Below are 15,030 nucleotides of genomic sequence, written 5' to 3'. Positions count from 1 at the left end.
TGGAATGGAGGGAAGGTCTTACGAGGAAAGGCTGAGGGACTTGAGGCTGTTTTCGTTGGAGAGAAGAAGGTTGAGAGGTGACTTAATAGAGACATATAAGATAATCAGAGGGTTAGATAGGGTGGACAGGGAGAGCTTTTTTCCAAGAATGGTGACGGCGAGCACGAGGGGGCATAGCTTTAAATTGAGGGGTGATAAATATAGGACAGATGTCAGAGGTAGTTTCTTTACTCAGAGAGTAGTAAGGGTATGGAATGCTTTACCTGCGATGGTAGTAGATTCGCCAAGTTTAAGTACATTTAAGTTGTCATTGGACAAGCATGTGGTTGTACATGGAATAGTGTAGGTTAGATGGGCTTAAGATTGGTATGACAGGTCAGCGCAACATCGAGGGCCGAAGGGCCTGTACTGCGTTGTAATGTTCTATGTTCTAAATGTTCTATACAAACAAGATAATACAGACAATTAGGCCTCTGTGAGTAAGCTTAAAGGCTGAGGAAGGTGTTCAAGGGAGTAGTGGAACTGTTCGTGGGAAACAAAATGGTATGAGATAAGAGATTATAGAACATAGAACATAGAAAAGTACAGCACAGAACAGGCCCTTCGGCCCACAATGTTGTGCTGAGGATTAATCCTAATCTAAAATAAAATAATGTAACCTACGCACCCCTCAAATCACTGTTGTCCATGTGCATGTCCAGCAGCCACTTAGATGTCCCTAATGACTCTGCTTCCACCACCACCGCTGGCAAGGCATTCCATACATTCACAACTCTCTGTATAAAGAACCTACCTATGACATCTCCTCTATACCTTCCCCCTAAAACTTTAAAACTATGACTCCTCATGGCAGTCAATACTGCCCTGGGGAAAAGTTTCGGGCTATCGACTCTATCCATGCCTCTCACTACCTTGCATCAGGTTACCTCTCCTCCTCCTTCTCTCCAGAGAGAAATGTCCAAGCTTAGTCAACCTCTCTTTGTAAAACAAGCTCATCAGTCCAGGCAGCATCCTGGTAAACCTTCTTTGCATCCTCTCTAAAGCCTCTGCATCCTATAATAGGGCGACCAGAACTGGACACAATATTACAAGAGTGGTCTCACCAGGGTTTTGTAGAGCTGCAGCAAAACCTCATGGCTCTTAAACTTGATCCCCCTGTTAATGAAAGCCAAAACACCATATACTTTCTTAACAATCCTATCCACTTGGGTGGCAACTTTGAGGGATGTATGCACTTGAACACCAACATTCCACTGTTCCTCCACACTGCCAAGTGTCATGTCTTTAATCCTATATTCAGCATTCAAGTTCAACCTTCCAAAATGCATCACATCGCATTTATCCAGGTTGAACTCCATCTGTCATTTCTCAGCCCAGCTCTGCATTCTGTTAATGTTGTGCTGCAGTCTGCAACAGCCCTCAATACTATCAACGGCACCTCCAACCTTTGTGCCATCTGCAAATTTACTAACCTACCCCTCAAACTCCTCATCCAAGTCATTTATAAAAACTACAAAGAGCAGAAGCCCAAGGACACCACACACCACTGACCTCCAGGCAGAATATTTTCCATCTACAACCACTCTCTGCCTGCTGTCAGCCAACCAATTCTGAATCCAGACAGCCAAATCTCCCTGTATCCCATACCTCCTGACTTTATGAATAAGCCTGCCCTGGGAACCTTATCAAATGCCTTGCTGAAGTCCATATACACCATATCCATTGCTCGACCTGCGTCAAACTGTCTCATCACCTTCTCAAAGAACTCAATAAGATTTGTGAGGCATGACCTACCTCTCACAAAGCCATGCTGACTGCTTTTGATCACGCTATGCTTTTCCATATAGTCATAAATCCTATCCCTCAGAATTCTTTCCAAACCTTTGCTGACCACAGGCATAAGACTGACTGGTCTGGAATTGCCAGGGATTTCCCCATTACCCATCTGAAAAGAAGAACAACATTCCCCTCTCTCCAATCCTCTGGTATGACTCCCTTGGAGAGTGAGGAAGCAAATATCTTCGCCAGCGGCTTAGCAACCTCCTTTTCGTTTCCCAGAACAACCTAGGATAAATCTGGTCTGGCCCTGGGGACTTATCAATCTTAATGTTTGCTAACATTTCCAGCACATCAACTTCATCAATCTTGATCTGTTCAAGCCTGTATCACAGCTCCTCAAAGTTCTCACTCACAACAAGATCCCTTTCCTTTGTGAAAATTGAAGCATAATCCTCATTTAGGGCTTCCCCTATCTGCTCAGACTCCACACACAAGTTCCCTACGCTATCCCTGACTGGCCCTACCTTTTCCCTGACCATTCTCTTATTCGTCATTTATGAGTAATATGCCTTTGGGTTCTCCCTAAGTTCCTTTCTAGTAAGCCTGTAATCCTCTAAAGCTGTGCTCGATCCTTGCCTCCTCCACCTCACGTAAGCTACCTTATTCCTTTTGACAAGAAGCTCCTCTATTCTTGTCATCCAAGGCTCCTTAATCTTACCCCTTCTTGCCTGTCTCAGAGGAACAAATTTATGCATCAACTCGCAACAACTGCTCCTCAACAGTTTCCACATATATGTTGTGCCGTTTCTGTGGAACAAGGGCTCCCAATCTGTACTTTGCAACTCCTCTCTTAATTTCATAGTGTCATAATTTCCTTTTCCCCGATTAAATATCTTCCCATGGTACCTGCTCCTTTCCCTCTCCAAGGCTATGCTAAATGTGAGGCAGGTGTGATTACTGTCACCAAAGTGTTCTCCCACCATGAGATCTGACACCTGTCCTGGCTCATTGCTGAGCACCAAATCCAAAATGGCCTCTCCCTTCACCAGCCTGTCTACATACTGAGTAAGGAAACCCTCCTGGACCCACCTGACAAAAATGGCTTAATCCAAACCATCTGCACTAAGGAGATTCCAGTCAATATTAGGAAAGTTGAAGTCAGCCATAATAACAATCCTGCAACATTTGCATTTTTCCAAAATCTGCTGGCTGATAAGTTCTTTGAACTCCCTATTGCTATTAGAAAACCCTCAATGAGGTGGCTGTTCCCTTGCTGTTCCTAAACTCCACCCATACTCAAACCTTCCTCGACAACCTTCATTTCTGTAGCTGCGATGCACTCTCTGATTAGCAACGCTACATCTCCACCTCTTTTTTTCCTCCCTCCCTGTTCTTTTTTTTTGTTCTAAACCCTGGAACATCTAGCAACCAATCCTGCCCCTGTGAAACTACGTCTCCGTTATGGCCACAGCATCATAGTCCCAAGTACTGATCTATGCTCTAAGTTCATCACTCTTATTTCTGACAGTTCTTGTGTTAAAGCAGACACACTTTAACCGATCCCTTTGTTTCATCACATGAAAAACCTCCCTGATAGATTCACTACATCCTGTCACTGCCCCATCTACAACTACCTGCACCCCCCCCCCCCCCCACAACATGGCTCCCATCCCCCTGTCAAACTAGTTTAAACCCTCCTAGATTATGTAAAAACTTAGTTCATCAAGTTCAGAAAGTAAATTTTACAGACTCTACAGAGTCATGGTTGGCCTTATATACTCTGTAGCTGAGATAAAGAACATGCTATACCATTGGGCACTTTACATTAAGGGAAAACTTTATGGGACAATAAGATTCTGTTAAGTTAACGCTGAGGTCCAGCCTAAAAAGAGTGATAAAGTATGAAACTTTGGAAGACTTCAGTACAGTCAGGCAGTGTAGGAGAACTCTTAACAGTGGATTTTTTCTGGCTTCAGTTTAATCTCTTTCGTAGTTTATGATGAGAAGATGTGAGACACCAAGAAGGAAAAAGAAGGAAGAATTATTTGCAATGCCAAGTGTCCTGTCTGACCTAGGTCAGTGTTCACTACTTGTTACAGTTGCATACCTTGCTATGTAACTCGTGTGCTAAGATTGGATTATTGTTTTACTGTTGATTTCTTCTATATTTGACCTACTCCACAATTTCATATCTTTATTGTAACAGAATATCCTTATTCTTTTTATTATAAGTTTCAGTGCAAAACTATATAATTTAGTACTTTTTACAATGGGAGAAAATTAATACTGAGCAGAATTATGTTCAACTTATTGTTGGTTTGGCCCTTCAACACAACTCAGGTTTCTCATGTGGCCCCTTGAAAAAATTAATTGCCCACCCCTGGTAAAGTGAGTCACATAACTCAGTAACCATAATATGTGAGAATGAAACATCACAGTGTGAAGCAAGTCTGAGGTGTGCATGTTTTAAATCTGATAAATTGGTGAGCAAAGCTCTCAAACATTGCTTAAACACAACTGTTATTAATTAGAAGGACTGATCTGACTTTTTCTTACCAGGACATGGAACAAAGATGCATTTTTTCACCTCAGTCGCCTTCCCCTCACATGGCCGACCTCCGTGCTGTGTGGGTGGGTCACTGCAGCTTCGCCTACGGGTTTGGTTTCCCTGTCCACAGCTTTGGGAGCATCCTTCCCATGCACCCCAGAGGGACCACTGCCCATGAACTAAGAAAGAACAGACACTTTTGATTAGAAACTATTGGCAGCATAGGAGTTGCACTTTGGTTTGCTGGTTTCTTTTTGAGTTGCATACTGAACCTATCAAACCAGAAACAGTCCCAGTCTCAATGCTGGACTTGGACTAAACTAACAAAATTTCACTCAGGTTGGCTACAATTAGCAATGGCCACAGGGGAGTAAAACTGAGCAAGTGACTCGGAATTAAGTAATGGCTGACAAATCCTGATCAGGTATAAGCATTAAGAAGGGACATTAAGTAGTATAGCGACTAAGCTATGAAATAAATTTATTTGATATTAAGTATCTTGTGCATGTACAATTTGCTAGTTTTGCATGAGTTTTGGTCATGCTTTCATGCTCAGCTTTTAACATTGAAAATGCTTGTGTAAACATTTAGATCGGAAGTCCTGAATGCAACTGTTACCCACAATAATGAAAGTGTAGGCTTTGGCCAGTTGTTGATGCTGTGAAACAGTTTTCTGAAGTTTCTCAACAAACTCTATTGCCATTTTTGAATTCAGATAAAAAATGTTCAGCCTTCAGGTACTTTACAGGACTGTCTTGATATTTGGTGCACTTGTTCCATGTCCTGGTTTGCACGCTGCCAAACTTTGTTTTTAGTGCTTCCTTTACATATTTCAGATTTTGAATTGACACATACGGTATGGCAGTACATACACTGTGGCTCTGCTGTACCCCCAAGCGCCTGTTCCTGCCTTCCACTCTGATTGGCCTATAATCCTTAGACAGAACTCCTACCTTCCACCCTCCATCCACCTCCTACGTGTTCTGGACAGTAACCAGTAATGGTCTCGATATCTTCCCACCTCTTTGGATAATCCCCTGCCTTGTCTCAAAATTTCTCCAGCACTAGGTCCTAACTCTCTCCCTGCTGCTCCCACAATTATGGCACTTATTACTGTAAGGACTGAGATGAGGAGGAATTTCTGCCCAGGGTGTGATGAACCTGTGGAATTCTCTGCAAAGGAGCGCAGGCTGAAACACTGAATGTTTTCAAGAATGAAACGGGTGTAGTTCTAAGGACTGGAGAGATTAAAGGGTATGAAGTGAAAGTGGAAACAGGAGATTGAGTAGGATAATCAGCCATGGTCTTATTGAACAGTGAGGCAGGATCAAAGAATCAAATAGCTCATTCCTTTTCCTATTTCCTATGTTTCTGAAAATACACCATTAGTTATAAAGTATTTTCAAACACAGATGGTTATGACATGCAGTGTACAGATGCAAATCTTTCTTTCTTTAGCCACTTAGCAAATATATTGTGATGAAGTAATTACAATATTTTACATCCTTACCTGGACAAGGCTTTGCATTACATTGCCTTGACTCTACATCCCAGCCATGACATGATCTTCCTCCATTGGCTGGTAAAGGATTGTTGCACAAACGGATTCGCTCTTTGATCCCTTGGCCACAGGTAACACTGCAGGGTCCCCAGTTCAACCATTCTGAAAATCCACCATGCACTGTGAAAAGTGTAACAGGTTGCAATCAAATGGAGCCTCATCAATAGGACCAGATCACACTTGCCTTTAGCAAACTCATGTGATGGATAGCAAAGAAAAACCTGGGCCTTTTCTTTTCATTTTAACTTTTATTTTGTCTACCTGACCCAGACTATCCCATGCTGCGCATGACTCAAAATGCCTGACTCAAAATCCAGCAAAATCCAAGCTCCAACACAACCTGATGCTGAGCTCCTGGTTTTGGGATAGTGAACTGTCACCTTTGAATCCCCCAAAATTGGACCCATCTTTATAAAGCCACGACATAATTTTAAAGACCTCTACAAGGCCACCCTTCTGCACTCATCTTTCTAAAAGATAGAACTCCAGTCTCTCTTGATTGTCATAATCTCTCAGATCTGGTATTATTTTGTGACCCTTTTTTCACCATCTTCAGCACGTCTTTTTGTGAAATAGAGGCCAGAACTGTCCAGGTATAGGCAAAAAACGGTTTGTTGCAAATGTAACATATATTCTCTGCTTTTCAATTATACTCCTCTGGAAGTGAATCCAAGTGCATTGCTTATATTCTTATTGGTTTGTTAAACTGAGTTTCAACTTTTACTAATTTGTGGATTTATTCCTTTGCATTATATAGATAATTTGTGTTTTTATACTGTCTGTTCTCACACTCAATTTGACAACTTCAAATGGCCAGTGTGCCTTGGTGGTGCCTTTTGCCCCCATATAAGTTGGCAAGCTCTAAACCTTAATGCAAGACTTCTGCACATGATTCAGGTTTACAGTTTATTGCAGTGCGAAGTGAATACTGCACTGTCACAGGTGCAATCCTTTGTTGAGTTATGAAATCCAGCCTTTAACGTTTATCTAAACCTATTGCTGTTCCTCTTCCTGAACTGCACAGGGATCATGACATTCCACAGCGCACACAATCCTCTTGATCTGTAGTTATCTTTCTATCTGTACCAAATCTTTACAATTTATAGTACAGAAGGTGGTTCTTTGGCCCAATGATTTAATAATGGACTATTTAAGTTTTTCTTTCTGAAGTCAGTGCAACTCAATGTTATAGGGTGAAAATGGTCAATTTCCAAGTCATTGTACCCTGTACAACAATCCCTCAAGATAAAAATGGTCAAAAAGATATTGACTTTACCTACCTTGCACAGTTACTGTTATTCCTACAAAGGAAGATCCCATGAGATTCCGGGCTACACATTCGTATTCTCCTGTGTCTTCCTTCACAGCAGAGAGGATTTGCAGCGTGGAATTCTGTAACACAACCAGGCGCCCATTCTCTCTGATCGGGTGTCCATTTTTGGTCCACTCCACTGTGGGTGAAGGCTCACCTGCTGCCTGGCAATGCAATAAGACCCTGTCCCCTACACTCACAACTGTATCCAAAGGTTCCACAGTGAACACAGGTGCACCTACACAGAGGAAGACAAATTTGTTATTAAAGTCAGGTTGATAATCGGTGGAACTATTCTACAGAACCTCAATGTAAATGGAATCATACTATGAACCAGGCATGTCAGATGACAAGATACATAAGGGTAGCAAACTTGAAGGAAAAGGGTGGGATTACAAGCCATGCCCTCAAAAGTTGTCTCTCAGTAACAGTGAAACTAGGCCACCATCCCCCCACCAGAGATAAGAACACAGAAGTAATCCAACTGGAAAATGTTCTGACTATTTCTTTATGAGGAATTGAGGTCTCTGCCATATTCCTCTTTCAGGAGAGCTATCCCTGGTATCTTGGTCACCAAAACACTGACTTTTCTGATCATTATCACATTGTTGTTTGAGAGAAATTTTGCGCAGAAATTGCCATGTTACATTGCACATTAAAAATTATTCCATTGGCTGTAAACATTTTAGGATTTCTTGAGGTTGTATAATGCGCTAGAGAAATGTAACTCTTTCTTTCTGTATATTGTTCAATGATGTGATCAATACTGGCAGTTAAAATTACCCAAGAATCACCGATTCACAGAAGGCAATAAGAGATCAGCATTTGAGCCCCTAATGGCGTGTCCAGCAGCATCTCAAGTGTACTTACTCTGCAACATCAGAGTGACTTTCCTTTCCACTACTCCAGCTTCATTTTCAGCAACACACTTGTAATCTCCGGCATCTTCATTCTATCAGAAAGTCAGAATACGCTTCAGCAAAACAAAACGGTAACCAATCTTGACCAAAAAAGAGCTTCAGTTAAAGGCGATAAGACTGAGTCTGATCCTTGTGGAGCTGGAAAGGAAACATTCCATCATATGTGCCCTGAGGGGTCTAGCGGACATTTGCTGCACCTGTGAGGAAACAGCCATCCTGGTCTCTCCACAATCAGAACATTTATGTAGCCCGAACTGAGTCTAGGACCAGCTATGACTGCTGCATAAACCATGCACCTGTAAGACTGCGAGGAGCCAAAGAAAGACAGGGAAAGAGAGAGGCACACAGTAGAGAGACAGAAAGAGAGAAGTGACAGACAAGAGAGAAGATAGACAAGATGAGATGAGGAGGAAAAACAAAAAGAGAGATGAGAAGAGAAGAGAAAAGAGGCAGAGACAGAGACAAGTGAACAACAAAAACAGACATAAGGATTAGGTCAACAGGAGAAAATACAGGATGAAAACAAGAGTTAAAATGAAGAAGAAGGTGGATAGAAATGTTAAAGCTTGCTCTGTTACAAACTATGTCACTGTTAGCTGCTTCATGGTGAAGGGTGACTCACCACTGTCCCATAGATGGCCAATGAACCATTATTCATTTGTCGAATGCGATTACTAACAGTGAGAGGTCTGCCATTTTTATTCCAGTTTATTGATGGTGCTGGATCTCCATGGGCATCACAGTTCAAAACAACATTCCCTCCCAGGGGCTCCGTCTGGTAAGCAGTGACCTCACCTTGGAGTACTGGTGCCTCTGAAAATGGAACAGTCATCAGCAATTACACAGAAGCCATTTAAAAAATCTTTTTCTGTTCTAGTTCCTTGCAAAATTTGGCAAATTCTACAAGGTTTTTCTCAAGTGAGACATGTGCATAGTCACTCCATTCCTACTCCTGCAGCACATTAAAATCACCAGGCTTGTAATGTTCCTAGATAATCTTATTTAACACAGACACTTTTCCCCATGTATAAACAGATGATTGCTCTGTATAATTTATCAAGAAAAGTTATCTTTATTCTTACAATTAGAAAACCAACATTGCCCTAAAGCAGCTTAAGAACATAAAGCAGTTCAGCACAGGCCCTCCGGCCCACTATGTTGTGCTGACCTTTTATCGTACTCTAAGATCAAACTAATCTACATACCCTTCATTTTGCCATCATCCATGTGCCTATCCAAAAGTTGCTTAAATGTCCCTAATGTATCTGACTCTACTAAGACTGCTGGCAGTGCATTCCATGAACCCACCATTCTCTGTGTAAAAAACCTACCTCCAACATCTCCCTTAAACCTTCCTCCAATCAGCTTAAAATTATGCCCCTCGTGATAACCATTTCCACCCTGGGAAAAAGTCTCTGGCTATCTATTCTATCTATGCCTCATCATCTTTATCAAGTTGCCTCTCATCCTTCTTCGCTCTAATGAGAAAAGCCTAAGCTCCCTCAACCTTTCTCCATAAGACATGCCCTCCAGTCCAGGCAAAATCCTGGTAAATCTTCTCTGCACCCTCTCTAAAGCTTCCACATCCTTCTTATAATGAGACTACCAGAACTGACACAATATACCAAAATGAATCACTTCGCAGTTATCCAGGTTGAACTCCATCTGCCACTTCTCAGCCCAGCTCTGTATCCTGCCAATATCCTGCTGCAACCTATAACAGCTCTCAATACTATCCGCAACTCCACCAACCGCCATGTCATCAGCAAACTTACTAACTCACCCTTCCACTTCCTCATCCAAGTCATTTATAAAAATCACAATGAGCAGAGGTCCCAGAATAGATCCCTGTGGAACACCACTGGTCACTGAGCTCCAAGCTGAATACTTTCCATCCACTACCACTGTCTGTCTTCTAAGGGCCAGCCAATTCTGTATCCAGACAACCAAATCTCCCAGTCTCCCATGCCCCCTTACTTTCTGAATGATCCTACCATGTGAAACCTTATCAAACGCCTTGCTAAAATCCATATACACCACATCCACTGCTTCACCTTCATCAATGTGTTTTGTCACATCCTCAAAGAATTCAATAAGGTTTGTGAGGCACGACCTGTCCCTCACAAAGCCATGTTGGCTATCTCTAGTCAAACTATGCTTTTTCAAATAATCATAAATCCTGTCTCTCAGAATCCTCTCCAGTAATTTGCCCACCACTAACATAATACTGACTGGTCTGTAATTCCCAGGATTATCCCTATTCCCCTTCTTGAACAAGGGAATAATATTTGCCACCCTCCAATCATCTGGTACTACTTCAGTGGACAGTGAGGACGTAAAGATCATCGCCAAAGGTGCAATAATCTTTTGCCTTGCTTCCCTTGGCAACCTTGGGTATATCCTGTCTGGCCCAGGGGATTCTGTAACCTCATGTTTTTCAAAATTTCCAGCACAGCTCCTTCTTACCAGCAACCTGTTTGACAGCCTGTTACACCCTGTTCTCACAAACAACAAGGTCCCTCTCACTAGTGAATACTGAAGCAAAGCATTCATTAAGGACCACCACTACCTCCTCCGACTCCAGGCACAAGTACTCTCCACTATCCCTGATTCCTCCTACCCTCACTCTGACTACTCTCTTGTTCCTCACATAAGTGTAGAATGCCCTGGGGTTTTACTTAATCCTACCCAGTAAAGCTTTTTCATGCCCCCTTGTAGCTCTTCTAAGTCTGTTTGTTAGTTCCTTCCTCGTTATCTTGTAACCCTCTAGAGCCCTGCCTGATCCTTGCTTCCTCAATCTTAAGTAAGTTTCCTTCTTCTTGATTAGATATTCCACAAACCTATCCAGCACTCGTAGCAAGTGCTCCCAACACAACCTCCATATTTCAGTCATACATTTCCCTGAGAATATTTGTTTCCAATTTATAGTCCACAGTTCCTGCATAATAGCATTGTAATTCCACCTCCCCCAATTAAATACTTTCCAATACCGTCTGCTCCTATCCCTCTCAGGGAGTTGTGATCACTATCACTGAAATGCTCTCCCACCGAAAGATCTGACACCTGACCTGGTTCAATGTTAAGCACCAAATCCTATATGGCCTCCCCTCCAGTCGGCCTATCTACATATTGAGTCAGGAATCTTTCCTGGACATACCTGACAAAATCGGCCCACAACATCCAATGTTCCTGCCCCTATGATATCCAAGTCTCCGTAATGGCCACAACATCACAGCTCTAAGTACTGATGCATGCTCTAAGTTCATCATCCTTATTCCTGACACTTCTTGTGTTAAAATAGACTCACTTCAACCCATCACATTGACACAACTTTGCCCTATCAATTGTCTATCCTTCCTCACAGACTCTCTGCATGTTGTATCTGCCTGTTCACTAGCTACCCCATCCTGTGATCTGTAGCTCCAGTTCCCATCCCTGCCAAACTAGCTTAAACTCTCCCAAACAGCTCAAGAAAACCTCCCATCCAGGATATTGATACACCTCCAGTTCAGGTGCAACCTGTTCTCTTTCCCACCTTCTGGGGAAGGTCCCACCTTCCCCAGAAGGTATCCCAATGATCCACATATCTCAAGCCTTCCCTCCTACACCCAGCTCTGTACCCATGTGTTCAGGTGCACTTGCTCTCTGTTCCTAGCCTCACTAGCCCATGGCACCAGTAGCAATCTTGAGATTACTAATCTGGCTCATCCTGCCTATTTGCTTCAACCTAACTCGCTACATTCACTTTTGAGAACCTCATCCCTTTTCCTAGATATGTCATTGGTACCGATGTGTACCACAACTTTTGGCTGCTAATCCTCCCCCTTTAAGAATCCTGTAGACTGAATCTGAGGCATCCCTGACCCTGGCACCCGGGAGGCAACATACCATCTTGGAGATTTGTTTGCGGCATGTCAGTTCCTCTAATCATTGAATCCCCTATCACTATCGCTCTGCTATTCTTCCCCACTTCTGTTCTGAGCCACAGAGACAGAAACCAGGTTGCTGTGGCTTTTTCCTAGTAACTCATCCCTCCAACAGTATCCAAAGTGGTATCTTTCTTAATGAAGGGAACAGCCACAAGGGATCCCTGCACTAGCTGCCTTTCCCACTCCTTATGGTCACCAGATACCTTTATCCTGTAACTTAGGTGTGACTCCCTCCCTATAGCTCCGCTCTATCACCCTCTCAGCTTCCAAAATGATCCGAAGTTCATCTAGCTCCAGTTCCCTAATGTGGTGTGTGAAGAGCTGCAGTTGGCTGCAGTAGTCACAGGTGAAGTCACTAGTGGTGACTCTTACTTCCTACATCCTGCAAGAGAAGCATGCACCTGCCATAGCTTCCATCCCCTCTGCTCTAAATTGCCAAAAGAGACAAAAATAACCTTACCTTAGCAACCCTCCACACAGAGTCCTTTTCTTTGGTTCGAGGAGGGGGACGGGTGAGAGACCCAACAAGTGTAATGTTCCGGGTTTAGCCACTGTCTGAATGTATTAGTTCACTTACCCAGCAGTCCCCATATCCACTTCCGTTTCTGTTCAGCCTTTGCTCCGCCGATACATGAGGTAAGTATTCTATAGATTAGATTAGATTTCCTACAGTGTGGAAACAGGCCCTTCGGCCCAACAAGTCCACACTGACCCTCCGAAGAGCAACACTCCCAGACCCACTCCCCTACATTTACCCCTGACTAATGCACCTAACAGTACGGGCAATTTAGAATGGCCCATTCACCTGACCTGCACATCTTTGGACTGTGGGAGGAAACCAGAGCACCCAGAGGAAACCCAGGCAGACACGGGGAGAATGTGCAAACTCCACACAGACAGTTGCCCGAGGCAGGAATTGAACCCAGGTCCCTGGCGTTGTGAGGCAACAGTACTAACCACTGAGCCACCGTGCCGCCCTAATCAAACTTTCTTCCTGGCTGCCCCCTCTCTTGACACCTGCTGCTGAAATAGAGGCTGCTGATTCACAAGATAAGTACTTTATATTCAAACTTACCTTCCCCCTGGCTGGCACTCGCTTGACACCCGCTGCTGAAATGCTTTTGCTCCATGATTGGTAGAAAGTTATTACTGTTCCCAAAATGTTAATGGAAAGTGTTCACTAGTCAGCCAGTAGAAGTCTTACCTTTCACATAGACAAATCCAACTGCCTTGATCATTCCTACATCACTTTCTGCTGTGCACACGTAAGTACCAGAATGTTCTTTGGATACCTTTTCTATTATCAGCTCACTCCGACCTTCTTTCCCAGAATCTTTCACTGAATAACAAAACAGAGTAAACTACGGTAAGAACCCTGATTGATACAGCAGCTGGGTAAATGGCACTACTTAGCCCAGCGTAGAAAGAAAAAGGTCATTTACCTAATTTCACTATGCAACATTTAACATAAGAATCCACTCTTACTTACAATGAGAGGTGATCTCATTATAACAAATAAAATTCTAAAGAGGAGTTGGCAGAATAGGGATGCTAGAAAGATTTTTCCCTTACTTGGGGAGCCTCCAACATGGGCACACAATCTCAAAATGAGAATCAGCTATGTAGAACTGAGATGATAAGAAATTGCTGCACTCAATGGGTGTGAATCTTTAGAATTCTATTCAGTAAGCTGTGCATGATCAGTCATTGAAGAATTTCAAAATAAGAGATAAATAAATTTTTGGATACTAAAGGAATAGAGTTATGGGGCTAGGGTGTTGAAATGGAGTGGAGGTAGAAGATCAGCCTTGCTCTGATTGAATGATGGAGTGGGTGCGAGAAGCCAAAGAGTCTACTTCTTCCCCTTATGCAACAATGCACCATGCTTCTGCTATATGAGCTACCATTGCCTAGCTAACAAGTAGTACATGTCAAAATGCCATTCTTGAATTGTTTATTTGAGCTGCATGAAAGGAGGCCCAGTCTGACTCCCCTTCCCTCTGTTCCTCTATAAGTTGCTTCGTTCATTCTGAACTCCCTTCTCTGTTCCCACACCAACACAAAGACACAATGACATTCAGAATCTCAGCCTGTCAGAAGCAAAAATCAGTCTCTATAAAACCTTTGCATGAACCAGCAAGAAGTTGAAGGTAAATGGAATATCTTGGTTAGACCTATTCAGTTCTGGGGACTACACCTCAGGAAGGACATATTGGTAATTGAGTGAATATAGTGCAGAATCATAATGATCCTAGGGCTTAGGATGTTAAAACAGGTTGTATAAACTTGCCTTTGTTCCCATGGTTAATAAAGGATTAAGGGGTGAATGTGAGTAGATACAGAGAAACCATCTGTGCAAATCAAGCATGAGTGAACATACACTTAAAACTAGTCATTCTATTTGGGAGCTTTTATTTTACTGAATTTAAAGAAAGTGGGGATGGGTATGGTGATATAGTGCCAAAACACAACTGAAATAGATGATCAGTTATGATCTTATTGAATGATAGAGTAGGTTCGAGTATGGTCCACTCATAGAGTCATAGAGATGTACAGCATGGAAACAGACCCTCTGAAATAGATGATCAGTTATGATCTTATTGAATGATACAGTAGGTTCGAGTATGGTCCACTCATAGAGTCATAGAGATGTACAGCATGGAAACAGACCCTTCGCCCAACCCATCCATGCCGACCAGATATCACAACCCAATCCAGTCCCACCTGCCAGCACCCGGCCCATATCCCTCCAAACCCTTCCTATTCATATACCCATCCAAATGCCTCTTAAATGTTGCAATTGTATCAGCCTCCACCACATCCTCTGGCAGCACATTCCATACACGTACGACCCCCCTGCATGAAAAAGTTACCTCGTAGGTCTCTCATATCTTTCCCCTCTCACCGTATACCTATGCCCTCTAGTTCTGGACTCCCCAACCCCAGGGAAAAGGCTTTGCCTATTTATCCTATCCATGCCC

At 42.9% G+C, this 15,030-nt stretch overlaps 1 protein-coding gene across 1 annotated transcript in view; it reads right to left on the bottom strand.

The window, feature by feature from the left end:
- The window catches only part of LOC122564614 (hemicentin-1-like), a 429,834-nt gene that overhangs the window by 43,695 nt on the left and 371,109 nt on the right, over positions 1-15,030 (bottom strand). Inside the window, exons 83-88 of the mRNA XM_043719704.1 lie at positions 13,254-13,388; positions 8,743-8,933; positions 8,071-8,152; positions 7,169-7,438; positions 5,838-6,008; positions 4,336-4,506 (exon numbers count right to left, since the gene is read on the bottom strand). Coding sequence (XP_043575639.1) covers positions 4,336-4,506; positions 5,838-6,008; positions 7,169-7,438; positions 8,071-8,152; positions 8,743-8,933; positions 13,254-13,388 — 1,020 coding nt within the window. The remainder of the gene's footprint in view (positions 1-4,335; positions 4,507-5,837; positions 6,009-7,168; positions 7,439-8,070; positions 8,153-8,742; positions 8,934-13,253; positions 13,389-15,030) is intronic.

Source organism: Chiloscyllium plagiosum, chromosome 30, assembly GCF_004010195.1.
Source record: "Chiloscyllium plagiosum isolate BGI_BamShark_2017 chromosome 30, ASM401019v2, whole genome shotgun sequence".
Lineage (NCBI taxonomy): Eukaryota > Metazoa > Chordata > Chondrichthyes > Orectolobiformes > Hemiscylliidae > Chiloscyllium > Chiloscyllium plagiosum.
The sequence above is the reverse complement of the archived record's forward strand: the minus strand, read 5'-3'. Positions and strand labels throughout refer to the sequence as shown.